This window comes from Esox lucius, chromosome 5 (assembly GCF_011004845.1).
Source record: "Esox lucius isolate fEsoLuc1 chromosome 5, fEsoLuc1.pri, whole genome shotgun sequence".
Classification (NCBI taxonomy): domain Eukaryota; kingdom Metazoa; phylum Chordata; class Actinopteri; order Esociformes; family Esocidae; genus Esox; species Esox lucius.
In genome coordinates, this window is record NC_047573.1 from 15934449 (window position 1) to 15961871 (window position 27423).

At 44.7% G+C, this 27423-nt stretch overlaps 1 protein-coding gene across 1 annotated transcript in view; it reads right to left on the minus strand.

Annotated features, from left to right (window-relative positions):
- dnah9 (dynein, axonemal, heavy chain 9) overlaps nucleotides 1-27423 on the minus strand; it is a 103905-nt gene that overhangs the window by 75456 nt on the left and 1026 nt on the right. Inside the window, exons 3-34 of the mRNA XM_010891866.4 lie at nucleotides 26756-26914; nucleotides 26342-26472; nucleotides 25994-26205; nucleotides 25340-25573; nucleotides 24724-24891; nucleotides 24439-24555; nucleotides 24184-24334; nucleotides 23858-23972; nucleotides 21626-21694; nucleotides 20333-20459; nucleotides 19815-20070; nucleotides 17507-17748; nucleotides 17216-17351; nucleotides 16698-16894; nucleotides 16235-16497; nucleotides 15516-15677; nucleotides 14525-14747; nucleotides 13934-14100; nucleotides 13310-13453; nucleotides 12958-13117; nucleotides 12455-12743; nucleotides 11853-12130; nucleotides 11321-11451; nucleotides 11036-11162; nucleotides 10638-10790; nucleotides 10207-10332; nucleotides 9777-10016; nucleotides 9258-9418; nucleotides 6598-6754; nucleotides 5591-5695; nucleotides 2461-2618; nucleotides 2087-2225 (exon numbers count right to left, since the gene is read on the minus strand). Of these exons, the coding sequence (XP_010890168.2) occupies nucleotides 2087-2225; nucleotides 2461-2618; nucleotides 5591-5695; nucleotides 6598-6754; nucleotides 9258-9418; nucleotides 9777-10016; nucleotides 10207-10332; nucleotides 10638-10790; nucleotides 11036-11162; nucleotides 11321-11451; nucleotides 11853-12130; nucleotides 12455-12743; nucleotides 12958-13117; nucleotides 13310-13453; nucleotides 13934-14100; nucleotides 14525-14747; nucleotides 15516-15677; nucleotides 16235-16497; nucleotides 16698-16894; nucleotides 17216-17351; nucleotides 17507-17748; nucleotides 19815-20070; nucleotides 20333-20459; nucleotides 21626-21694; nucleotides 23858-23972; nucleotides 24184-24334; nucleotides 24439-24555; nucleotides 24724-24891; nucleotides 25340-25573; nucleotides 25994-26205; nucleotides 26342-26472; nucleotides 26756-26914 (5497 nt within the window). The remainder of the gene's footprint in view (nucleotides 1-2086; nucleotides 2226-2460; nucleotides 2619-5590; nucleotides 5696-6597; nucleotides 6755-9257; nucleotides 9419-9776; nucleotides 10017-10206; nucleotides 10333-10637; nucleotides 10791-11035; nucleotides 11163-11320; nucleotides 11452-11852; nucleotides 12131-12454; nucleotides 12744-12957; nucleotides 13118-13309; nucleotides 13454-13933; nucleotides 14101-14524; nucleotides 14748-15515; nucleotides 15678-16234; nucleotides 16498-16697; nucleotides 16895-17215; nucleotides 17352-17506; nucleotides 17749-19814; nucleotides 20071-20332; nucleotides 20460-21625; nucleotides 21695-23857; nucleotides 23973-24183; nucleotides 24335-24438; nucleotides 24556-24723; nucleotides 24892-25339; nucleotides 25574-25993; nucleotides 26206-26341; nucleotides 26473-26755; nucleotides 26915-27423) is intronic.

Below are 27423 nucleotides of genomic sequence, written 5' to 3' on the forward strand. Positions count from 1 at the left end.
CCAGCACCATGAAACTCAGATGTGAGATGAAGGTGTTTAATGTTATTGTACAGACCAACACATATTGTTACTGAATAAACCACCACATATTGTTACTCTGCAGACCACCACATATTGTTACTATAAAGACCACCACATAATGTTACTATACAGGCCACAATATAGCATTTCTGTACAGCCAACCACATAACGTTTCTTTACAGACCACCACAATAAGTTTCTGTACAGGCCGTCAAATAACGTTTCTGTACAAACCACCATCTGTACAGATCATGCACAATGACAAGATTCACTGTAATCACTGTGATGTCCCATACTACAGTGGATATAAAAAGTTTACACACCCCAGGTTCTTGTGATGTAAAAGAATGAGACAAAGATAAATCATGTCAGAACCTTTTACACCTTTGATGTTACCTATAATGTGAACAATTCTATTGAAAAAAAAACATTGAAATCTTTGAGGGGGAAAAATAAAAAACTGACAATAACCTAGTTGCATTAGTGTGCACACCCTTAAACTAATACTTTGTTGAAGCACCTTTTGATTTTATTACAGCACTCAGTCTTTTTGGGTAGGAATACATTAGCATGGCACATCATGATGTGGCAATATTTGCCCAGTCTTCGTTGCAAAAGCGCTCCAAATCTGTCAGATTGCGAAGACATCTCCTGTGCACAGCCCTCTTCAGATCACCCCACAGATGTTCAATTGGATTCAGGTCTGGGTCCTGGCTGGGCCATTCCAAAATGTTAATCTTCTTCTGGTGAAGCCATGCTTTTGTGGATTTGGATGTGTGCTTTGGGTCGTTGTCGTGAACTTCTTCTTTATCTTCAGCTTTCTAATGGACGCCTGAAGGTTTTCTGCCAAAATTGCATGGTATTTGGAACTGTTCATAATTCACTCCACCCTGACTAAGGCCCCGGTTCCAGCTAACGAAAAACAGCCCCAAAGCATGATGCTGCCACCACCATGCTTCATTGTGGGTATGGTGTTCTTTGGGTGATGTGCAGTGTTGTTTCTGCACCAAACATATCTTTGGGAATTATGGGCAAAAAGTTAAACCTTGGTTTCATCAGACCATAACACATTTTCCCACATGCTTTTGGGGGACTTGATGTTTGTTTTTGCAAACTTCAGCCGGGCTTGGATGTTTTTCTTTGTAAGAAAAGGCTTCCGTCTTGCCACGCTACCCCATAGCCCATTCATATGAAGAATAAGGGAGATTGTTGTCACATGTGTAGCACACAGCCAGTACTTGCCAGAGGTTTTGGCAGTTCCTTTAATGTTGCAGTAGGCCTCTTGGAAGCCTCCCAGACCAGTTTTCTATTCGTCTTTTCATACATTTTGGAGTGATGTCCAGTTCTTGGTTATGTCTCTGTTGTGCCATATTTTCTCCACTTGATGATGACTGTCTTCGCTGTGTTCCATGGTATATCTAATGCTTTGGAAATTATTTTGTACCCTTCTCCTGACCGATATCTTTCAACAATGAGATCCCTCTGATGTTTTCTGCGGACCATGGCTTTTGCTCTGAGATGCAACTAAGAAAATGTCAGGAAAATCCTCCTAGAACAGCTGAACTTTATTTTTGAATAATCATAGTCACTTTAAATGATGGCAGGTGTGTAATGACTTCTATTTAACATGAGTTTGAATCAGTCAATTCTGAACACAGCCACATCCCCAGTTATAAGAGTGTTTGCACATTTATGCAACCAGGTTATTGTAAGGTTTTTATTTTTCATTTTTCCCCATTGAAGATGTAAGTTTGTTTTTCAATTGAATTGTTCATATTATAGATCACATTAAAAGTGAAAAAAGTTCTGACATGATTTATCTTTGTCTCATTCTTTTACATCAAAAAAACCTGGCATTTTAACATGGGTGTTTAGACTTTTTATATCCACTGTATATGGGGCTGTAGTCTCTATATCAAGACATTTCTGTTTAATTATCCATATAGACATGATGGAACGATATATAGAGAGATCTGTTTGGGCTAGCCAGCTTGTCATGCCACAATGACCTGGGATGAGGCTATAATGGATCTAAACCATACATTCAATGAGAAGCATACTGCACCTGTTTGGAGAGCAGCTCTTTGCAAAGTGTGTAGAGGGTGATGAACTTCCTGGCCAGGACTCTGGCATCAAGGAAGCCTTCAGCCACCAGCATGATCTCACAGATCAGCTCAAAGTCTGGCACCACCATGGCACACGGCCTGAGGGAGGGAGAGACATTTCGTCACATGGCTGGACACGGTCACCCTGGTTCCAACCAGAAAAAGTTCACCAATAGTAATTGTGCTGCTGAGATATGTTCACTGTCATTGGTCAGATTTTCTTCCAACATGTTATACACATCCAAAGGTTAATTCTTTATTTAACACCATCCTCACCAGTTCATAAAAGGAAAAAAGAGAAAGGATTTTCTTTTGTGTATGTTCCGTGTGGTACCTGAACAGGGCCTTGAGGTTCTCTGGTAGTTCTGTCCTGCCAGCATAGCCTGGGTTCATAGTGATAAAGATGCCAACAGAGGGGGACAGATTCACCTCCTCTCCCATGAAGTTAAACCTCCGCTTCTTGTCTCGGATGGCGTCCTGGATGCTCTTCACCTGAACAGGACAGATAGCACAGATACAGAGAGAACCATATAGAGACACAAGGCCGTTAGGATTGATGTTTAGTCTAATAACAAAACAGATATCGCTACTGTAGTGTATTAAAAATAGGTTGGTGGTCTTGACAGATACCATCACTGGAATCCAATCAATCACCACCAAACACAAAAGATAATGGCTTTCATACTCTATAGCCAAAGAAATGCTACAGCATATGCATGTATGGATCTGTGTGTACAATGCCAAAAAAAGTCTATATAAATGAAGTAGAATAAGAACATCAATATGCCCCACTGGTTTCTTCAGGTTATTTCACTGAATGTGTTCCACACCCATATCTATAAACAAGACAGAGACTGGTGGTTTATTCTACCTATACAATGTATTGCTATTACAACTTTGGTAATTTATACGAGGTAGACCAAAAGTACATTAAAATACCCACAGCGGTTGTCACACTAATAAATCGATATGTCTTTCACAGGAAATGGCCACGAAGACCTTTTGGAGACATTGCAGTATGGAGATGCTGTGTGTGTAGTAGCAAAAGTAAGTGGTGGAAAATATGAGTGTGGCGGTTTGGTGAAAGTGTTTCATGTTTGATGGCAACTTACAGAGACGAGGCTTGTTTCCTTCTAAAAGCCATTTGCTACTGTTACTTAAATTATTAAGATGGCCACGCCACATCTGACATATCCTACTTATGCCTTGGATGTGGGTAGTAAGAATAAGATCCCAGCTGAACAGAAGCATATGGCCATCATTACATATCTGGGCCTATACTACAATCTGCTTAGGCATTTGGAAAAGCACCATTCAGGTTCGGGGGTGAGTTGAAAAGGGTCTTTGTCTTAGTAAAGTCCACGTGGTGGGTGGGACCCTTCAAGGTGACTGCAGTTGTCAGTCAAAATGGGTTTTGGTGTTTCTTCTTACAAATCGGCTCATATCCTGGTTGGAAGGTTGCAAGCGACAAAGACGCTGTGATACTTGCCAGTATTTGTTGGGGGGAGGATGCATGTCCCAGTGTGTCGGGATGAGTTCATTACACAATTAGAAACCATGAAACTGGGGAGAAATTAAGGTAGAATGTAACAACCACCCGAAATGTTACTTTGTAGTGTCCTTGTCGGAAGCCAAAATCCCAAATACTGTAAATCCATCATATTTAACATCAGACACACTGCAGCAGAGAAACAGCTCTTCACGGGCCAGCACACACAATGACACACACACACATACACACACACACACACACACAATGACATGGGCAAACACATACAGGGACACACACCCTTTCACCACTTTTCTATCTACCAATTTCATCTCATTTTAATTTAATTTTTCTATCACTGTCATGCAGAGTCTGAACCATGAGAATTGAGCAGTGTGGCTTGCCATGCATAAAACCTCTGATCCAGAGACACAGAAGTATCTGGCTTCAAATGGTAATACTGGTACATTTTGCATCACCGCAAATATCACTTTACATTTTAGAAGTACTAAGGTAATCACACTGCAGCTTGATTCTGAAGATTTCCATAGACTACTTCAGAAAATAAACTCTGTTGACAGAGCGTAAATATGAAAAACAACCCAAACATTCCCGTACAGCTATACACCCATTAGGCAATATTCACAATCCAGTCCGGCATGTTGCAAGCAATTTGACCAACAGAACATTGTGTTGAGGAGATGAGAGGGGCTGAGTTCAGCTAATTTGTCTCCATACAGCTGTGTTTGTGTGTTCTTCCGTTTCCCAAATGATGAATTGATCACGCCACCTCCAAACACAAACTGCAGTCTGCAGCCAAACGCTTGGTCACGTTATGGCACCTGCTCTCCTCTTAAACAGAATGGATTGTCAGACACTGCCTCTGACGTTGGCTGTATTAGGCACCAAACAAAAGACTAAACTAGACTGGAACCAGGAGAGACACACTACCTTGATTTGTCCAATGACAAACCCTCATTTAATTTTTCTACTGCCTTCCGCTAATGAACACCACCCAGCTGCTCTGTATGTGGAGGAAGGAGAAGGAAGGAGAAGGAAGGAGGAGGAAGGAGGAGGAAGGGGAGGAAGGGGAGGGTCCATAGGCAGAACACATGTTCTATTCTTCTTCATTCTATGTCATCGCCCATCTATGTCTTTGTTCTCTCTCTCTCTATCTCAGCCGTCATGGAGAAAGTTTTCTTTGAAAGCTAGCTTCTGGCGAGGGGTCACGCAACTGGCTGTAGTGTGCTTTACTGCTAGTGTGACGATGGCTGAAGCGTATCAATTTCACCATGAACATCATGTTTTCTGAGATAAGTGAGAGGCAGCGATGCCTCTGCTCTGTAGAAACCTCACAGTAGTGACTAAACATGAGAGAACTGACAGAACTTCACGAAATCCCAGCAGGCCAGTATCATGGATGGTCGATAAACCTATTTGATTACTTAGTTTGGTTCCCAAAAACAATCTGCCGTTGTGGCCTTGAGTAAGGCAACCCCGACTGTGCACGGGCAGCCATTGGATAATATCTGACCCAGGCTCTGGCCTCACTCTGTACGTTTCCCAAGAGGACTAAGGATATGAAAGAATATATAAGCACCCAATGAATTTATAATGTTTGATCATATACAGTGGGGAGAACAAGTATTTGATACACTGCCGATTTTGCAGGTTTTCCTACTTACAAAGCATGTCTGTCATTTTTATCATAGGTACACTTCAACTGTGAGAGACTGAATCTAAAACAAAAATCTAAAAAGCCAGTCTCCAATAAAATGCAAATTAATTATTAAAAAAATCATACAATGTGATTTTCTGGATACATTTTTTTGGATTCCGTCTCTCACAGTTGAAGTGTACCTATGATAAAATATTACAGACCTCTACATGCTTTGTAAGTGGGAAAACCTGCAAAATCGGCAGTGTATCAAATACTAGTTCTCCCCACTGAATTATTGCCTGGGGACATGCTTACCTGCACAGCGACCACAGACAACACCTCCACAGAGATCCTGTTGAACTCGTCAAAGCAGCCCCACGCTCCTGTCTGGGCCAGTCCTTTATAGATGTTCCCACATGACTGCAGGGAGTGAGGGAAGGGTCGTGGGTTAAGAAACACTGTAAGATTGATGATTGACATTTGACATTAACCACAGTAGCGGGTTGCTGGAACAGGTAACATTTTCTTTCTGGCTGTCTGTTGAAATAATGGAAAAGGTTAAATGCCAGCGCACACCACCAGAGTCACCTCTCTCCGAAGCCTCCTGAGACTAACTAATAATGTGGAGAAACACCGGGTGATTGACAGAGCCGCTGTATCACAGCCACCAAGCAGCTTTTTGGGACCTCTTTTCCAAGACAAGATCCCATCAAAATGCGTTCCTGAATGTCTAATTTATTTACGCTAAATACATAAATATGATATGAACTGAACATAAACAAAATAAAAATTAAAGAAGGCTGTGCTCTAGGCATAACTTTTTTTTTAAATGTCCTCAATAAAACAATGAAATACTAAAATGCAGGTAATTCTGTCCTTGAAACAATTCAATGTAAAATACCTAAGAATTCTATTCATTTGTATGACTGCTTCTTCTGAGGAGTGACAATATGGTGGCCTCTAATTGGGCAATTGATATGCCATCAGCCAACCAGGTTGTATATATTTATACACCCATCAAAGGAACCACTGGGCTGGAGAGAGGAAGGATCCGAGTGTTCCTCCCAATTATAGGGCAGATCCCTGACACTAACCAGGCGTGACTTGACTGTAGGTTTGAAGTGTATGTGTGTGTGTGTGTAGGGTTTAACTTTTCTGTTCCTCCTTCAAGGAAGGAAGTACAGTACAAAAAGAGAGACAGAGAAAGAGAGACAGACCAACAGAGAGAGAGAGAAAAAGAGAAGTGCCAGATAGACACACCCAACAGTTAGAGAAGCATGACAGATGATTCACAGCCTGTCTGTAAAGAGGCGTTAGCCCACCTTGTAGTCCATCTGTTCGGAGCAGTTGAATACATAGACCATGATCCCAAGGGCTCGGCCCAGATCCTTGGTGGTCTCTGTCTTCCCGGTGCCGGCTGGACCTGCTGGGGCTCCACTCATAGTCAGGTGAAGGGACTGAGTCAGAGTGATGTAGCACCTGGCAAACACACAGTTAGAGAATAAACACACCCACACCAGTTAAAAACATGCTCACAGGGGGCCACTGTGGTAAATTCACTGACTCAGAGTTAAGCTTAATGAGATTCGCAATCATCCGGAAGATAAACGGTCTCATCCAGTCTATTGTATAGTATGTCATCCAGTGCCTGCTACAAATGCTTTGTGGCCGTTTTTTGAAATATGATAAAACATCTCAGAGTCAATTGTCTGAGTGGGTAAACACGTCTTCTTCTGAAAACCTACGCCTGAGCACATCTCAGATGTGGCTGAAACACTTTGTGCTGTTCAAATGAAGTTCAAAGTATCGTGTACGTGTGGTTACATCAATTGTGTTTGATCACTAAGAGTTTCCGGGCCTATCGCAAACCGGCCACTAGGTGATCCCCAGGTGAGCTCCTGTTCAACCCATTATACATGCTAACATTGCACTTACAAACGTCTAAAACATCAATCGAGACTGTTGATATTATAGACCAGCTGTCTGGTAACACAAAACACAGGGTTTGACTTAGGCGTGAAAACACAAAGACATCAATACGAACAGATCAACTAATCAAGTGGGTTATTTATGTCAGTTATTTTTGTATAAAACAAGCCTAGTTTAGCCTGCAGGTGCATGTAATCTTCTGTCAGTAGCATTTGTCCAGCGGTATCCTGAAGAACGTCTGCCTTTAGGTTGTAGTCTTGCCTCTAAACTGGCCATCTGTAAATTAATGATAACCTGCTTTGACCCCAGTATGGTAAGGAGTTTGACAGGCAGAGAAGAAAAGAGGACACTGTCCTGTCCTAAAGCTGTTCATACCATCACATGGCCACTGATAACTAATCCAGCATTCAAACACCATTGTCTTTGTTGTGCTTTGTTCTAGCTTCAAAGGGAATAAGCTACCGGTCACTTTTGGTTTGGACTACAGAAACAGGTCGTTGTGCTGCTTTTCTGTTCTAATTTTATCTTTGACGTTTCCAACAGTGGTGTTGTAACCTACATGGAGGTGCAAACTAATAAAGTAAACTATTACTAGCAATCCCAAAGAGTAGCTGACCACTACTGTACATGTACCTACCCACACAACAATCTACAAACTCTTGCCTGGCTAAAAAATACAGTTTAAAAATACAACTTGATATCACATTTATTTCATTCAGGTTTCTTAACTAGTTACAGCACCATCTTGATGTTTTTTTTATTTTTATTATATTATTAATTGTATGGATAAGAAACATTGTGGAGCCCTTTTAATTGGCTTGTCTTCATATTCAAAACTGTGGATTACTCATTTATATACTTATTATCCTCAGGCTTTCATCAGTTGGCATTGTAGAACCCTGTCAAATTAAACTTAAAGAACACAGGGTTGTTACTGATCAGGATTCTTAGACATAACAAATTAGGTCCCTCAGGGATCAATTGTTGTTCGGTTCTTTTCACAATTTTAAATTAACAATATTATATTATCTGTTACATTTTATGAAGTGACTGCAGACAGACGCTTTCTTTTAAAACAGAATTGTCAGTTAAATCATGCCCAAATAATGTTATTGAGGCTGACGATTACATTTGAGTCACAGATAGGTGACGAGTTAAAGGAAAAAACTGAATAAATGAGCTCCGTTATGTTGTGGGGAGCCATTTCCTGGCATAGTTGGGCCTGCTTGTCCCCTCAGAAGGTAGGGTCACTGCAAATCATTACAAAGTTATTCGGGGAGATCAACTTCATCCTATGGTGAAACGTTGGTATGCTGATGGGAGTGGTCTTTTCCTGTATGGCAACGCCCCCACCCACAGGGCACAAGGGGTCACTGAATGGTTTGATGACTATGTAAATTATATTAATCATATTCACAGTCATCAGGTCTCAACTCCATTGAATACCTATGGAAGATTAGGCTTAGGGTTTTGGACCATTGTGTTAGATAGTGCTCTCCACCACCATCTTCAAAACATCTAATTAAGGAATATAATTTGGAAGAATGGTGCTCCATCTTTCCAGTAGTGTTCCAGAGACTCATAGCATCTATGCCAAGGTCGTAGTGGTCAAATACTTTGTATTGTTTTTTTATTTTATTTGACACCGGTCTGTAAAAACACTTTTATATAGAAATGAACACAGAATTTACCTCAAACAGACCATCTTTAAAATGCACAGGAAGAAGTTAACATCCACCTAGGGAGTTTGAGCTGACCAATCGGCAGTTGAGAGAAGGACAAGCTGGCGAATCAGTGATCGACTCATATACATATGTTGTTCTGACCAGCATACTGACCATTTTCTATATAATCTACTGATAATATTCTGTTCACTCATTCTGTTTCTAAAACTATCTTCCATATACCTCTGCCATACCTCATTTTAACCTTCAGATTTAAGTTCATAAACCTCACCGGTGCCTAACTCTGATCCCTTCAATCTCCAACCAGTTAGGTACTGTAAGTTAGGTTGTTTACCTTGTGTCAGCATAGTTGTGATTGGTCAGTTTACCTGTCAGTCAGGGGGGTGATAACCAGTCGGGGGGTGTTGCCCAGGTATTCGTATGAATAGAGGAACTGGGCATCACAGATGTTGGCGAAACAGTGTCTCTCCTTCTCATCCCAGCGATGACGAAGTTGAGACAGCCATACAAACGCCTGCGAGTTCTCCACCTGGGCGAAGCCAGTACAATGGATACAGAATGAAAAGAAAATGGAGAACAGGGACATCGGGGCAGATAAGCTACCAGTGTTGCATTGCCTTGCCGTCAACATTGCGTAAGTTACAATCCACGATTTTTGGTTGCTGCCATTGGACAACTTATTTCAAAGGAGGCATTCCTTAACGTCTGACTGAACTACCATAGCAGGAGTTCAGTGTCTACGAAAGTCAACAAACTTTACTCAGTACAGTTGCAAAACAGCCCTCGGGTACTTTTTTTTAAAAGCCTTCTGCCATTATTCAGATGTCCAAACAGGGAATGAGTCGCAGAACAAACCAAATCTGACAAGGATGGTTCTTCCTTGTTACCTTCTGAGCGATGACCTTAGCGACCACATCCCTGGCATGGACGTCTATGGTACAGATGGTCATGACCTTCTGACGGTCGCCCGGTGACAGCTGTCCAATCAGCATGGAGATTAGTGTGTTGAGCTGGGCCACCTGCTTCCTGTAGTACTCCTTCATGGCGTTCTCATATCCCTCCTCGAGGCGGGAAAATGCCATGCCCACATCTGATGTCCACCAGATCTGAGTGCATGTAAGGGCCACCTAAGGGCCGAGATAAATATACAGTACAAACACATGACGGAAGATAGAGGTTAAAGGTCAGAGACAGAGGTTTGTGGTGAGAGGTGCAGATTTAAGGACGTCAGCACCGTTGACTGCTGTTGGGGGTGTAGGTTTTTGCTACAGCCCTGCCGTAACCCTGAGTTACTCTAATTGTAATATAGCACAGTACCTGCGCGGGATAGTCAAACAGCCACTGTTCTCTAGCTTTGTCCTCGTAGGCCATCACTCCCTCGGTCATCTCATGACGCACCGTATTCCGCATGGTGTCCAGAACACGGTTTAACCACACCTCCACCTGAAGACAACCACACACATGATGACACAACACGGTTGAACCACACCTCCACCTGAAGACAACTCCACATGGAAAAAATTATATTCATGCGTTTGTCACTTTATAAATGAGGGGCATATTTCACCATGTAAATAGAAGCTCACTGTGCTCATGTGAAACAACTAGCCTATCAGTCTAATGACTGACAAACACAAAGGACAAACACAGACTAATACACTGGACTGACATGATTTAAGGTTTCACACATTGTACTGAGAAAGGTAAAAACAGTGCGTGTTCCTCCTTGTTCCTCATCCCAAAGTTACCTGTCCAGTGCAGTCACAGGGCTGGTTAAATGGGACGTACTCCTCTTCCCTACTAAACATGCCCAGGCCTGTCTTAGTAGGGTTTCCCTCCACATCTGTCTCAAACTGCATCTTCGCTGTGTTGTCGAACAGCTTGGACAGATGTTTCTGGACCTAGGGACATTGGCAGGGAAAGGGAAAAATAAGGATAAATCTTAATTGACAGATTGTATCCTTCAGTCGACTAGAGAAAGATTTGGCTAAGTATGGCCACCACTGCCCTCTAGTGGAGACTTATAGTCCTTCATTAAATTAGACTTCTGGTGTTCTAGGATCGACTCATCCATATCTAATTGATTACACTTTAAAAGGCTAAACTTCGGCAGCACTTCCACTTCCAGATTCTCTCTGGATCTGACCTGAAGGGGGCTGGTTCCATTAGACAGGATGTCCAACATGTCAGCAGAGGATATGAAGTAGAATCTGGGGAAGGCTAGACGCTTGGTGTCCAGATACTCAGTCAAGGCCTTCTCACACAGGGACAGCCTACACACAAAGTGTCAGGGATTAAATCCATGCAGAGAGAATGTAGTGTCATATACAGTTTGTGCTGCCTTTTTCTAATCATCACTATTCCAATTCATTTTTTTTCAGTTCCCGCCCCACCTCCCAACAACACCCCAGACTCCCTCTCCTGCCCCCACCTGCTCTGAATGTCCTCCAGTTGGCTAAACAAGCCCTCTTTATTGGTGGCCTCCACCACGTTGGGTGTTTTATGGGCCGTGTTTGCCAGTTCTTTGAAATCCGCATCAATCCCTTCAAAGCGTTTGGAGTCCTGGGGAGCGTTGTATTTTGGGAGCCCGGCCACGGGATAGAAATTCCCAGAGGAGTGTGAATTACAGAAAGAGATATTAGCTTCAAACATCTGGTTGTTATACTGGAAACAGAGGAACAGCATCACTATTAAGGTCATTGAGGACAGTATTCTGATTTACAAAGTAGTGTGGTGTTCAGGCTATGCATTATATATTTTATGCCTTTTGATACAGACACAGAGGAAATATTGAGGAGCGTTGCTTAAATAGCAGAAGGTTTTAATCAACATTCAGGTACTACAAAAAGCCTTGTGCATCCAAATTCCTGTGTGTGTGTGTGGGTGTGTGCGAGTGTGTATGTGTGTGCGTGTGTGTGCGCGTGTAAGCATGTGTGTGTGTGTGTGCGCCTGTCTCTGCTGACCTCAGGCAGCTGTGAGCGGATGTCCTCAGAGCCTATGAAGATGCTCTCCATGTGGGTCCAGGTTCGCTGCACCTCAAACCAGATGGAGATCACTCCGTCAGCCACAGACAACTTCCGCTGCCAAGACGAAACCTCCTCCAGGAAGTGGGCGACATACTTGGAGGACATGAGGTTCTGCAGCTGCACCTGGTTGTCCTCCAGGGTCTCAATGAGTTCCTCGTCTGAGCGAAGTAGGGGCACCTGGGTACGATGGTGAGGCTCATACTGGAACTGCATACCTAGAGGAATCCATAACCAATCAATCAACGCATCAATTAGTCAATCAATCAATGAATACAGCAATTAACCAATCAATCAACGCATCAATTAGTCAATCAATCTGTTAACACACCAATTAGTCAGTCAGCATATCAATTAGTCAATCTACCAAGCAACACACCAATTAGTCAATCAATTAACACGCCAATTATTAGATCAGACATAACAGCAATTAGTCAATCAACAAACACATGAATTTGCCAATCAATCAACACACCAATTATTTACCCAATCACAAAATAAACCTGAGATAACCGTAACTCGGCTCAGCATCCACACCGTACCTGTCCATGTAGAGTTGAGTTCAGAGAGCACCTTCTCCATGCCCATCTCTTTGACAGCCTTGTCCACGATGCCCCTGACCTCCTCCTCGAAGGAGTGCAGGTTGAGCTGCAGCAGGTCTGCCAGGGTGGTCTCGTCATCCATGGTGAAGCGAACCCCCGTGGCAGCCATGAGCTGGTGCCAGTGTCTGGCCCGTATGGCCGGGTTCTGGAGCTCTGCCACAGCCCTCAACGAGGTCAGAAGGTTCTTTACTCTACTGTCCAGACCTGAGAAAGCATCCCACGATCGCACCTGTGGGGGGAGAATGGTTTTGATGATAAAGTTCAGATTTAACAACCCGGAAACACCAGCAGGAGACTTGAGCATCAGGGGAAGTGGGTGTGCCAGAGATTTGCCTGGACATGTACATGTTCTTTTACAATGGGCTTGTTTTCTTTTCTCACCGTGGTCCGTGTAACACGTCCCTACATTAAAGAATAACGTGTGTTTGTGTTTCCTCTCTCACCTCCTTATCCAGTGCCCTGATGTCTTTGCTGAATCGTTTGCACTCCAGTTCCATTTCCTGGACGTTAATGTCTCTCCACGGGGTGGTCCTCCAGGCAGACATGCTGCTGTCGACCGTGGCGATCATGTCCCACAGCTCCTTCAGCAGGCCCACCTCACGCCTATCAAGTCATCAGCCGACCATTTACTCGGGCAGGAGGTCAGTACATTCGTCAGACAGTTTCATTCCAAACCTCTTAATCCTTCTGACATCAGGTGGAGCTCAGTAACACGCCCTGGGAACATTCTGGCAGTAGCAGGGACGACTCTCTAGGAACAGGAAGCCCTGTGTGGGGGACATGTGCCTATCTCACCTGCACTGCCGCAGTTGTCTGTAGTCGGAGACAGTCACCTCAAACAGGCTGGCAGACTCTACCAGGCCAGCCATCACAGCCTCCTTCTCCTGGATCTGTGTGTGGGCCACGTCCAGCATGGCATATGGCTTCTGGCTGTCAAACCTAGGACCACACGGAGAGGGCGTTCGCTATGAGACATACAGTAAGCGACCCGGGAGCGAGGGCGGGGGGTCCGGGGGGAGAGGCCTCGAGTCAAGCAGCCTGAGCACCCGCCGGGTTCTGCCCCAGTAGACTCTGGTTTGGCATGGGGTTGACAACCCAGGCCGACACCAAACACACACAGTTAACACCCCGGGTGTCAATGATGTTAATGAGAAAAGAACTGTAATGTTATTACAGAGGAACGATCAGACGTGCAATTCATTAATGAGACACCATGATGGAGCGGCCCTACCTGTGGGTTAATTAGCATGTGTAAAGATCCAATTACGCTTGTCTAATGTGTGCGCATCTCGCCTGTAACTGTTCACTGCGCCGTTGTAGGCTGACAAATGTTCGAGGGAACAATGATCTGCCATCGATACAATGGTGGCCCGTGAAGCACAGAAGCGCGTTGCTTGCGGACGATTGCGCGCGGATCACCTGAAGGGCCCGTTCTTCCTGAAACCCTCTCTGAAGGTGTGCTGCTCGACGTCGAATGCGGCACATCTCCGGCGCAACCCGGCCACTTCGCTGGCCTGCAGAGGAGCCACCTGCTGCTTCACTATCAACGCCTGCTTTTTGACATTGGTCCACTTCTCTGGGAGCTCCTACGGACAGGTAGGACAGAAAGGGGATTGGGGGAAGAGGAAGTAGAGAGGGATGGACAATGTGCGTAACAAGGTGTTTCCTAGACTACTGTTTTTGCAACTGCTTTCTTAATTGTGATACATATCTTTTAACAAGATCATTGTTGAGAAGGAACAACCACTAATAACAAAAGTCAAGTAGAATCTGTTCTAATGTGTGAGTCACTCAGAGTCCATAAGAATGGAAGATTTGCTTTCCAAGTAACAAATTGATGGCAACATGACGGATTGTGTAGAACTGTAAGAAACCAGCTATGAATGCGTTATTCCTTTGTTTTTAAAACAGCCAAACTAACACCCTATGCCATCAAGGAAGAAAGGGTTGGAGGCAGGAGACACAGATGAATGCCCAGAGGAGGCAGACTCCCCTTGGGACAGACCTCACCTCCAGCTGTCTGTAGACCACATCAGGTAGGTCCTGGTCATAGGTCTTGAGCAGCATGATGGTCTGTTGGAGCGGCTCAAACATGGCATCTGTGCCAACCTGTCTCTCCTTCACAGCCAGCAGGTGACCCATGACCCCGACCAGGCCATCATAGTCACCCTCCTCCACCCTGTGGCCCAGCCCCTGCTCGGCTACACCGATAAACACCTCCAGGTCTGACAGGCTGAGGGGAGAGACAGGAAGACAGAGAATAAGAGACAATGTACAGTTAGATAATATTAAGGTCTGACAGGCTGAGGGGAGAGACAGAAAGACAGAGAATAAGAGACAATGTACAGTTAGATAACATTAAGGTCTCACAGGCTGAGGGGAGAGACAGAACGACAGAGAATAAGAGACAATGTACAGTTAGATAACATTAAGCTCTGACAGGCTGAAGGGAGACAGAAAGATAGAATGAGAGACAAGGTTACAGTTAGATAACATTAAGGTCTGACAGGCTGAGGGGAGACAGAAAGACAGAATGAGAGACAAGGTACAGTTAGATAATATTAAGCTCTGACAGGCTGAAGGGAGACAGAAAGATAGAATGAGAGACAAGGTACAGTTAGATAATATTAAGGTCTGACAGGCTGAGGGGAGGCAGAAAGACAGAATGAGAGACAAGGTACAGTTAGATAACATTAAGCTCTGACAGGCTGAAGGGAGACAGAAAGATAGAATGAGAGACAAGGTACAGTTAGATAATATTAAGGTCTCACAGGCTGAGGGGAGAGACAGAACGACAGAGAATAAGAGACAATGTACAGTTAGATAACATTAAGCTCTGACAGGCTGAAGGGAGACAGAAAGATAGAATGAGAGACAAGGTACAGTTAGATAACCTTAAGGTCTGACAGGCTGAGGGGAGACAGAAAGACAGAATGAGAGACAAGGTACAGTTAGATAACATTAAGGTCTGACAGGCTGTCCAGGACCCTCTGGGTTCTACCTGTGTGTGACATGGTCAATGAGGTGTTGCTTGAACATGAGACTCCACTTCTTGATGATGTTGAGGAGAGCAGTTTTAAACAGTCGTCCGTCCACCCTCATCCATCCGTGGAACACACACACTGGCTCCATTCCCTGCACCTCCTCGTGGATTCGCTCGTACCTGAAGTTACACACACACACCCACACACACACAGTCAGCATTTCAACACACACACACACACAGACACATCCTTATGCCGCACACGTGCATCCACGCTCCTCCCTTACTGGATCCACGCTCCTCCCTTACCCATCTACGCTCCTCCCTTACCCATCCACGCTCCTCCCTTACCCGATCCACGCTCCTCCCTTACCCGATCCATGCTCCTCCCTTACCCAATCCACTCTCCTCCCTTACCCATCCACGCTCCTCCCTTACCCGATCCACACTCCTCCCTTACCCATACATGCTCCTCCCTTACCCAATCCATGCTCCTCCCTTACCCATCCACGCTCCTCCCTTACCCATACACGCTCCTCCCTTACCCATCCACGCTCCTCCCTTACCTGATCCACGCTCCTCCCTTACCCATACACGCTCCTCCCTTACCCATCCATGCTCCTCCCTTACCCATCCACGCTCCTCCCTTACCTGATCCACGCTCCTCCCTTACCCATCCATGCTCCTCCCTTACCCATCCACACTCCTCCCTTACCCCATCCACGCTCCTCCCTTACCCATCCACCTGCTCTCTGAACTGCTCCAGCGTAGGAGGGTTCTCAGGGACTCCGTCCTCTGCGTGGGCCTCTATCTCCTGACTGGTCAGCGCATGGCCGTACAACAGGAACTGACGCATGAACTCCTTCCTGTCGTCCACGTACAGGTATGCGTAGCCCTCCAGTGAGTTGCGGTACTCGCAGCATGTTGCCATGGCTCCCTGCACCCGCTCCATCAGCAGCTGTCGCATGTCGGCTAGGTCAGCCATGTCCTCCATGTCAGCCTGGTTCAGTGGGGACGCAGAGGGATGATAAGTCATAGGTTATATATCAGAATTTTGGGCTTTGAATCAATTTACAACTAATATTCCAAGGTTTTACCCAGAAATCTAGGTTGAAGGATTTCAGATGTCCTCTATATTCCAGGAACTCAGAAGACATATGGACGAACAGGATGTTTTGGGAAGGTTTTAGACCGTGGTACCTGGTAGTGTGGGAAGCTGCTGTGCGAGGCCAGACGTGGCACCAGAGAAGACGTTCTGTAGATATCATTGACCAGGCTCTCCACTAGGTCATAGAAGCTATCGGAAGCTCCGTACTCCAGCGATGGGTTGAACACCATTTCAGGCACCCTCAAGTCCAGCTGGGCTTCAAACAGCGGGGCCACACCGCCACGCTGGTCTACGGAGAGGTGGTTTCAACATCTCTTTCAAGGTTGCATATCTTACATTGAGGAGAGCTCAACTCAAAAGACTGTTAGACGAACCAAGACCGTGGTAAACTTATCTGAGGTAAACTCATCTGAGGTAAACTCATCTGAGGTAAACTCATCTGAGGTAAACTTATCTGAGGTAAACTCATCTGAGGTAAACTCATCTGAGGTAAACTTATCTGAGGTAAACTCATCTGAGGTAAACTCATCTGAGGTAAACTCATCTGAGGTAAACTTATCTGAGGTAAACTTATCTGAGGTAAACTCATCTGAGGTAAACCGATGCTCACCGGTGTTGTCGAGGAAGAACTTGAGTGAGCACTCAATGCTGCTGAAGAATCCGTCCAGGACCATGTCGTCAATATAGTCCACATAGGCTCTCCACTCCTCAGACCCCGGGTCTGCTCTGAACAACTCCAGGTTACTCTGACACACATTGGAGATGCTCAAATTCAACAAAGAGAACAACTTCTTAGTTTTTTTATACAAATGTTTTATCATGTGTGAACAACTCCTAATGTGGTGAAAAAAGGTTCCCTGCTAGAAGTCTTATGGACTTTTAGGTTTTCTGGCCAAGTCACCTTCAGCAAGAAGTGTATCTTGTCTCCAGAGGAGCGTATTTGTGCGTAACACCTCTCCAGCCTGTCGGCCCTGTCCTCCAGGCTGAGCAGAGTGTCTTTCTTGCCCTCTCTGCGGTCATAAAGGGGGGTGGCCCAGGCCCTCATACAGTCCTGGATCTCCTCAACATGGTCCTTTGTCCTCTGGAACCTTCTCTCCAGGTCAGACACACAATCTCGCAACTCCTGGATGTACTCCCAAATACCTGGAGAGACAATAGGGAAATTAAATCACAGTAAAAGGGCACTCACCATAATCTCTGCAAGTAGAATTTCCTTTTAAGAACAGTGTTTCCCCCAGAGACCTGAATATGGCATAACTGTATCTGCCACGAGACGGCGTCTCTGAGAGCGATTTCCATTTTGAATTAGTGATGGGTCGTTTGTGAATGAACAGCTTTTGAAAATATTATTTTAACATCAGTGAGAGTTGGTCATTTGGCTCTCTGATTTGTACACTGCCACTACTGCTTTTATACTGACGATCAAAAGGACTTTCCACGGAAGAAGTACACTAGACAAAAATACAATCACAAACTGCTGGTCCCATGTTTCACAAGCTGAAATAAAAGATCCCAGAAATGTCCCATACACCTTTAAAATGTAATCATTGTGACTAATTTATTTCAAGTGACTATTAAATCAGTAAAACATTTGTTATATCTTATACTTAGATATTTTCTTTTAGTACACAACATTTTTTAAACCAGCGGTTCTCAACTGGTTTTGTCCCTGGACCCAAAATAAACCAATTTGTTTACGTTGCGAACTAATATCGGGTTTTGTATTTTCTTAGCCAAAATGTTTTTCTGGAGATAGGAAATGCAGTTACATTTACTGTAAATGTAGCAATTAACTAGACAAGGGAAGAACATTTCCTCCTAAGATTTATGAAGAATTTTGGCAAGCTGACTTATTTTGACCACAAAATCTGCTAATTCTGCTGATGCAGCTCTGTTTTGTATATAGACTGTATTTTCTGCATTTATTTGTACAACCATTATAATTTCTACAAGCCTATGACCCATTCAGAACGTCCCGGAATTTTCTTTGCATTGTAACCAAATAGTTTGAGAACCACTGCTTTAAAGAAGGTAGAATGTCACTAAAGAAACAATAAATAGTAGAAGTGCATCAATTGATTGCAAGCCAATCTTTGCAATGTATAAACATTTTAAAGATACTGCTCCAGGCATGGATCTAAATGAGATGGTAGACAAACTGAAAGGGTGCATACTGCCATCTGGAGGATGTTCTTGGAACAGGTAAAAAGACAAGGTTAACTGGTGGATGTACGTGTAGTATGTGCTCATTACCCTACTAATATTTCAAAATTGTGAATGAGGCCCAATGGCGTTGCACATGATAGAAGAAGCATCTCCATTCCATTTTCTATGGTTTTCCCTGATCATTTCTTAAGCAACATACTGTTAGAAATCGGCCGTTTCGTATAGCGGTTTTAATAATTATCGCATACCCGTTTGTCAAGGGAGAGAGGAATTATATTACTTATTGCCGCATTAGAGTCTTGTTCATGAGGTTACGGACCTGGTCTTCCTTACACAACCTCAATCTTATCTCACTCAATCTCTTCTCACTGTAATGTTGGTTACAAGCTGATATATACATTGAAGTGTGTGTACCTAGCAAAGATCAGGTTTCACATTGATTCCAAAGTACTGTGTCATCCAGAGATGTTAACTCCCAAATTACTAAAGCCAATGGAAGTCTGAGGAATCTGCCTTCTGGTCCTGTTTTCCTGTTGTCCAAAACTAGCCTAAGAGCTTCGGGTACAGTAAGTAAATAAGAAAGTACAATTTGACAGTAACACATGTAGCTCACAGAGCATTGCCTGGTAAGAGGTCTCTGTCCCGTGACCCTGACACTCCACATAGACTGTGTGGAGTGCATTGGCCTGTTCCATAAGAACCTTCTCCAGCCTGTTCCCCGGGGAGCTTTGGGTACAACCACAACACTGACAACACTGTGGGAATCAGACACTATCAATGATTGAACAGTTGTGGCTTAGTCCTCTGTTCCAAACACATCTCCTCTCCTGGGGGCTCAGGACATTACATAGTGCTCAGGCTGGTCCCAGAAAAGAGAAGGATCAAGAAAACATCATGAAAAAGGCATGTCAGAAGAGATTCTCCTGCAGAGTGTACCAGTACTGTAATGTAGGCCAGAGGGAAATTATTGACTTTTCGAACCGAATCATTCCTGCCCCCATAATGCTGCGCTTTCCCTGAGATTCTGATCCACGAGCTCTGACCTTGGCTGTCCCAGTTGATTTCCTCCTCTGCCTGTTTCAGGCACGTGTCGATGTCTCTGAGCTGTCCCCAGACCAGGGGTTCTTCCACCTCCAGCACTGAGCTCACCACCTTGTTATATCTCCTGGCCGTGAGTTCCAGGTTGGTTACATGCTGCCACAGCTGACCCCTCCGGCTGTACACCTGAACCGCAGTCTCCGGGATGGACTCAGTCTGCCGGGCCTCCAGGTATCTCACCTCTCTCAGGACAGACACCAACTGGGGCAGCCAGAAGGGAGCAAGGAGAGGGACAAAAAGTTTAGTTTACTTAGAATACAAGCATGGGTAATAATTCGTCACCAAATGATCTCAAAGGACCTCCATTACGACCCCCCCACCCCCTACCACACCAGGCATGCCATGTTCCCCTCCCTTCCCCTCAGTTGTTGGGGCTTGGGTAATCTCTTCGGGGCCACCTTTACTGCACAGGAAGAGTTCCCCTAAAAAGCACATGAACTGGTCGGAGTTGAGTTTGCATTACCTGTGGGCTGAAGTTGACAGAGATCAGGCGGGTGCTGGGGTCTCGGCTAATGAGGGGGAGGTTCAGATTGTACTGGGACTTCTCAGCCACCGTCTCCGTCCACACGTCGTAGAGTTGACCTGCGCACCTGGTTCGTTCACGCGGTTCGGTTAATCAACGGACCGCAACAAGCGCAACATTTACAGGACACTGCTCAGAACCTGCGATACAGGCCCAACCTACTGAACAGTGACAAGCCATACACATTGGGATCTCTGTAGAGCCCTTGTTCAGCAACACATTTTTTCATGCGAAAGAGACTAAACCAGGATGATTGTCCCTACAGGACCGAGAAGGACAGATGCGGAACGATTCTACCACCTACAAAGTGTCTAGTAGGGGAGAAGTAAGGCACTGTCAGGGAGGTCCAAACAGATTCATCCACTATAGAGAACAGACAATCTGCCGGCTCCTGGATGGCTGTATCAATCTGTAAGAGGCTGATTATGAGCAGGGCTTTAGAGCAATGAGGTCCTTATTGGATTTCTGCTGGCGGTTCATATCCTGAGTGTGGCACGGCAGACGCCAAGGCAATCAAACTCCAGGGCTGGAGTTATAAATCACAGTGTTTAGTATAAGTGTAATGACTGTGTGTGTGTGTATATGTGTCTGTGCTTTTGTGCGAGAGTCTGTGTGTGCGAACGCCTGTAACAGCTCTGACTGGAATATGGAAGCAGGCCTGGCGATGCTAACATTACAAGGTCCCTAATGTGTGCCAGGAGTGAGTGACGGGCAGTTGTTCATCAACGTATTAGATTGGATGCTGCGATATTAACAGAACGCGTGACGCACGGGAATCATTTATAATAATTGGGGTGTGTGGGAAGGTCAATACACACACACACACACACACACATACATCTTTTAAACCTAACAGGATGATTTGTTTTCAGGTTTCTGTGTTGGATGTGTTGTGTAGGGCCATTGCTCACAGGGCATTAGTGAGACGAGACAGAGTGTATGAGATTAGAAGAGTTCTGTGAAATAATCTACAGAACAGCACTGCTATAATGAGAACATAAATCACATCCGGAGCTCCATGTGTCCGTGCTATTCCACTGTGGCCCTGGTGTACCGCAACCTAGAACGACTTACACACAAACACTGTGCATTTTCAATTAAACTCCAAGATAAAAAACACACTGGATTTTCAATAGAGTATGTTGGAGATAATGGGTTATGGAAGATACAGTAGGTGAATTTCTGTTGAGTGTCATTCTTCACATTACAAATGAAGCCATAGAAGTTGAATACCTGTCCAATAACCGCATCATCTCCTCATACTTCTGCACAGCTCTCTGGCCATCTGGGGACTCCAGACATCTTGGGGGAAACCAAACATCACACTCAGGCTAAACCACAAATGACATTACTGGTACAATACATTGTAATCATTGTAATCATATATAAATATATATATACAGTATCTCACAAAAGTGAGTACACCCCTCACATTTTATAACTTTTCATGTGACAGCACTGAAGAAATGACACTTTGCTACAATGTGAAGTAGTGGGTTTATAGCTTGTATAACAGCGTACATTTGCTGACCCCAAAAAATAACTCAACACACAACCATTAATGTCTAAACCACTGACAACAAAAGTAAGTACACTCCTAAGTGAAAATGTCCAAATTGGGCCCAATTAGCCATTTTCCCTCCCCGGTGTCATGTGACTCGTTAGTGTTACAAGGTCTCAGGTGTGAATGGGGAGCTGGTGTGTTAAATTTGGTGTTATCGCTCTTATACTCCCTCATACTGGTCAGTGGAAGTTCAACATGGTACCTCATGGCAAAGAACTCTCTGGGGATCTGAAAAAAATAATTGTTGCCTATGGCCTAGGCTATAAGAAGATTGCCAAGACCCTGAAACTGAGCTGCAGCATGGTGGCCAAGACCATACAGCGGTTTAACAGGACAGGTTCCATTCAGAACAGGCCTCGCCATGGTCGACCAAAGAAGTTGAGTGCACGTGCTCAGCGTCATGTCCAGAGGTTGTCTTTGGGAAATAGACGTATGAGTGCTGCCAGCGTTGCTGCAGAGGTTGAAGGGGTGGGGGATCAGCCTGTCAGTGCTCAGACCATACGCCGCACACTGCATCAAATTGGTCTGCATGGCTGTCATCCCAGAAGGAAGCCTCTTCTAAAGATGATGCGCAAGAAAGCCCGCAAACAGTTTGCTGAAGACAAGCAGACTAAGAACATGGATTACTGGAACCATGTCCTGTGGTCAATCAATCAATCAAATTTATTTATAAAGCCCTTTTTACAACAGCAGTTGTCACAAAGTGCTTTACAGAGACACCCGGCCTTAAACCCCAAGGAGCAAACAACAGTAGTGTTGAATTTCAGTGGCTAGGAAAAACTCCCTAAGAAGGTCGAATTTTAGGAAGAAACCTAGAGAGGACCCAGGCTCAGAGGGGTGACCAGTCCTCTTCTGGCTGTGCCGGGTGAGATATTAAGAGTCCAATTGGAATAATAAATACATTTCTCCGGGCTATTTGATTTTAGACTAGGTCAGAAGTATGACCAGGTGGACAAGGACAGGGACAGCAACGGGCCCCGTTGGTCTGATGAGACCAAGAGAAACTTACTTGGTTCAGATGGTGTCAAGCGTGTGTTGTGGCAACCAGGTGAGGAGTACAAAGACAAGTGTGTCTTGCCTACAGTCAAGCATGGTGGTTGGAGTGTCATGGTCTGGAGCTGCATGAGTGCTGCTTGAGTGCTGCCAGCACTGGGAAGCTACAGTTCATTGAGGGAACCATGAATGCCAACATCTACTGTGACATACTGAAGCAGAGCATGATCCCTCCCTTTGGAGACCGGGCTGCAGGGCAGTATTCCAACATGATAACGACCCCAAACACATCTCCACGACCACTGCCTTGCTAAAGAAGCTGAGGGTAAAGGTGATGGACTGGCCAATCATGTCAGACCTAAAACCTATTGAGCATCTGTGGGGCATCCTCAAATGGAAGGTGGAGGAGCGCAAAGTCTCTAACATCCACCAGCTCTGTGATGTCGCCATGGAGGAGTGGAAGAGGACTCCAGTGGCAACCTGTGACGCTCTGGTGAACTCCATGCCCAAGAGGGTTAAGGCAGTGCTGGAAAATAATGGGGGCCACACAGAATATTGACACTTTGGGCCCAGTTTGGACATTTTCACTTAGGGGTGTACTCACTGCGGTTTAGACATTAATGGCTGTGTGTTGAGTTATTTTGAGGGGACAGCAAATTTACACTGTTATACAAGCTGTACACTCCCTAAAAAATATAATCAAATATTTGAAAAAATGTGAGGGGTGTACTCACTTTTGTGAGATACTGTGTATGCGGGGAGAACAAGTATTTGATACACTGCCGATTTTGCAGGTTTTCCCACTTACAAAGAATGTAGAGGTCTGTCATTTTTATCATAGGTACTCTTCAACTGTGAGTGAAGAGTACCTATACACACCCATATAAAAAGCCACAGATAATACTAACGGGTAGGTGATGTATCTGAACTTGGAGAAGGGGATCTGTATTCTCTCCTGCAGTTGCTGAGCCCACCTCAGACCTCCTGCTACAGCTGGCATGTTCCTACTCACAGGGGTGTAACCTGAGGAGAAAATACATACAACTAACCAGTGCACTGTCAGCTTTAGAGGGTAGACACCGAAACGCACAGTAACTTGATACTTTCATGATTATAAGATGTAACCTAGTATAGCCACACGTCCTTCAAAGTCATAATAATTTTACTGTAAGTATATTCCTAAGTATGAAATGATGATATGCAATTGCAATGGATTTCAAGCTGTCTTTCTTACCCAGTTCCTCAGCTGTCTGGGTGTGTTTTTTGAAGAGCTCTTTGCAGCAGTCTAGCTCTCTGTCAAACAGGCTGATGAGGACAGGGTATCTGTTCTGAGCTTCCGCTGCCATGAGGGGGCGCTCTAACAGGCTACCAAACATATCCAGCACCTGCAGGGAAGACAGAAGGGTATCTGAGTGTGTGTGTGTGTGTGTGTGTGCGTGTGCGTGTGCGTGTGCGTGTGCGTGGCTGTGTGCGTGTGTCCTCTCCCCACCTTGAACGCATGTTCCAGTCCAGAGGCGTCATCAAAGGACTGACAGAAGACTGCCCCCAAACGACGGTCTGTATCATCCACCTTGTATCTGAAGTCACGCACGTCTGCCTCAAACGCCTAAAACAATCCGCACGCACACTCAGAGCGATACAGTGGCGACAGAGATAAACGGCCCATAAACACTTGTTGGCTTCACAAATAACGATCGTATCTGCAGGTAGCATAGAAAATGACGGACTCCATCTGAGTTCATACACTGTGCATTTGTCCCACATTCCACTTTACCATGTTGCTGACGTCAAGACAGTCGTAGGGCTCCTCAGAAAAGACTTTATATGTGTCCAGGAACTCTTGGTAGAGCAGCGAGACCTGATGGCTGAGAGCTCTGCCTCTGATGCCCCCAAACTCCACCTTCTCCAACTTCAGCAGGTCCACCGCTGTCAGCAGGACCTCCTATAGAAGAGGACAGAGAGGTACACCAACCATGTTAAAAGTCAACCATGTAATATCACGTATTAGCTTTGGCGGCTACGGTATAGTATTTGTTTAGCTTATGGATCTACATTGTTAGGAAAACATAGACCTGAATCCTGATATCTGTATGATGTTGAGGCTTTTAGGGGGTAATTTCAAACCCTACTTTTAAATCACATTACAATAATAATATGTACTTTATTTTTTGACATTTTGTCTGTCCTGTCACTTTCATTTTCTGATACGCTCCTATATATGTATTTCTCTATCGATCTGTTTATTAAATAGTTCACTACAGGTTATATCAATGTACTGGCCGCATATTTACTTTTCCATCTATCAATCTTTTCCATCTCACATCAAAAGGAAATAAAAAAGGGAATTAAAGAAGGATTAAGGAAAACGTGTCACGTCTCTGATAGCTCACCTCAATGGTCTTGACCCGATTAATAAAACAGTCAAAGCCAGAGAAGACCATGAGTGGGTTGAAGTCCCAGAGTCGGACCTCCCTGCCGTTCCTCTGGTACTGGCTCAGGCTTGCCTTCCTCTCATTATAGGTCAGTCTGAAGGTGTTCAGGACATCTAGGGAGGTTTGGACCTTAAACAGGCCCTCAGACACATCTCCCTTCAGAACCTCCTCTGGACTCAGATACAACCGTGCCTGAGTGAGAAAAAAGGTTTCAAGATTCAGGGGGGTTATTCCTAATTACCACTAGAGTCACATTTTAATGATGGTTCAGAGTGATGGAAGACTTTTTGTTTGAAATAAACGGAGGTTCAGATTTGCCCATGAGAAGTAGGTGAATGCATCACTCGAATGTCATCATTAGGTGTCTGATAGGTTAATGGGCACAGCCTGTTATTCCTCCAGAAAATGTGTTCCTGTGTGCATGTCAAAAAGGTCTGAGTAAATCCAGTACATTTTTATACAGCCAAATGGATGAAAGGAGTATTACAATTCAATTCTGAGTAAAACTGGTCCATGATAAGCACTGGTGTTCAGAAAACGAAGCAAGTAAAAACTCCTTGGGGAAGGAAATAGACACATAAAGGTTTGAACCTGATTCTGCATGTCACGCACCTGTTGTATGAGCAGACTGCACGTCTCCTGGAGCAGGACGATGAGGCGTGCTGGGGTGTTGTAGTAACCTGAATTGGACCACACCAGGCACACCACGTGCATCAGAGGACCGATCTGACCTTTGACCTCAGGGAACTCCATATTCTCCAAGTCCTCAAATAGGCGCTGCAACGGATGCAAGTACGCGCAGATGTCCCTGGCCTCCTCTAACGCTGGAGAACACACACACAGACCCACACACACACACACACACACTGTCAGACAGAAATACAGCAGCACCATATAGCCACACCCATGGTGGGCTATTATTTCATCTGCCATATGGTTGAAAATGAGTCCTGGAACTACCTGCTAGTACGTCCTGCAGCATGTCTTTAAAGGCAGGCCAGTAGCTGCTTTCCATAGCCTCCAGCAGTTGGGCCATCTTGGTCACCTTGGAGGACTTGAACTGAGAGTGGATGCACTGCAGGTCTGCATATCTACACAGAGGGTCGATTGAAATGAGCAGTCAAATACATTATAAATGAATCAACGGAATGTATATGATATAAAGCCCATTTAACATCTGCAGCTGTCACCAAGTTTCTCAAACCTCTCCTTGGGACCCCTGGGCCATTTCATGTACTTCTGATTATCACTGATTCAACTTTTCCTAATCATCCTTGACTTGATGAATAAAGGCATCTGGAGGATTTCAAACAAAACATCTGTGTGTCCCTCAGAAGAGGTTTGAGAACTATCTGTGTATAAGCACCTACAGACCTGTTCCTCCAGAAGTTGAGCTCAGTTTGTGGTGTAGGGATCTCTCCCCCCAGCAGAGGCTCAGACGAGTCCTTCTTTAGGACCCCACGGATCTGGTGGCTCCACTCGATTACCACTGACTCTATGGCATGGATAATGCTCTTGTCCACTACGTCCCCCCTGAAGGAAGCAAGACTAATGCGTGTTAGTGTAAGGTCTGTTTACTCCACCAGAGATGCTGGGACAAGTTGTCCACAGGTAGAAGTGAAGAGGAAAATGTGCATGTATACTGTATAAATTGGATTTGGCTTCCAATTTAACCCAATCCCTCCCCATTGGAGAGGTGTTGGGAACTGCCATGATGAGAAAGACAGATCGTTCTCCCCTGGCTTGCTGATTTAATCATGCAATCTTTCAGTTAATCTACCCCATAAAAAAACCTCAGTAGGTCTCACACGCTCCCCTCCATGTCAGTGGTATACCATTTAAACAAACGATTAGCAATCACTATTAGTATATGAAGATAAATGGATGATTGTGCATAATTCCATGTAGGCTTTTACTAATCTTTGGAGTTAATTGTTTACAGCTGAGATTTTTCTACCTGTTCATCGTTTGGAAGCATGATAACCAGCAATGCTGTTAAAATGTCTATGCCATTAATTATTTCCCATACCACGGAGAAGGCA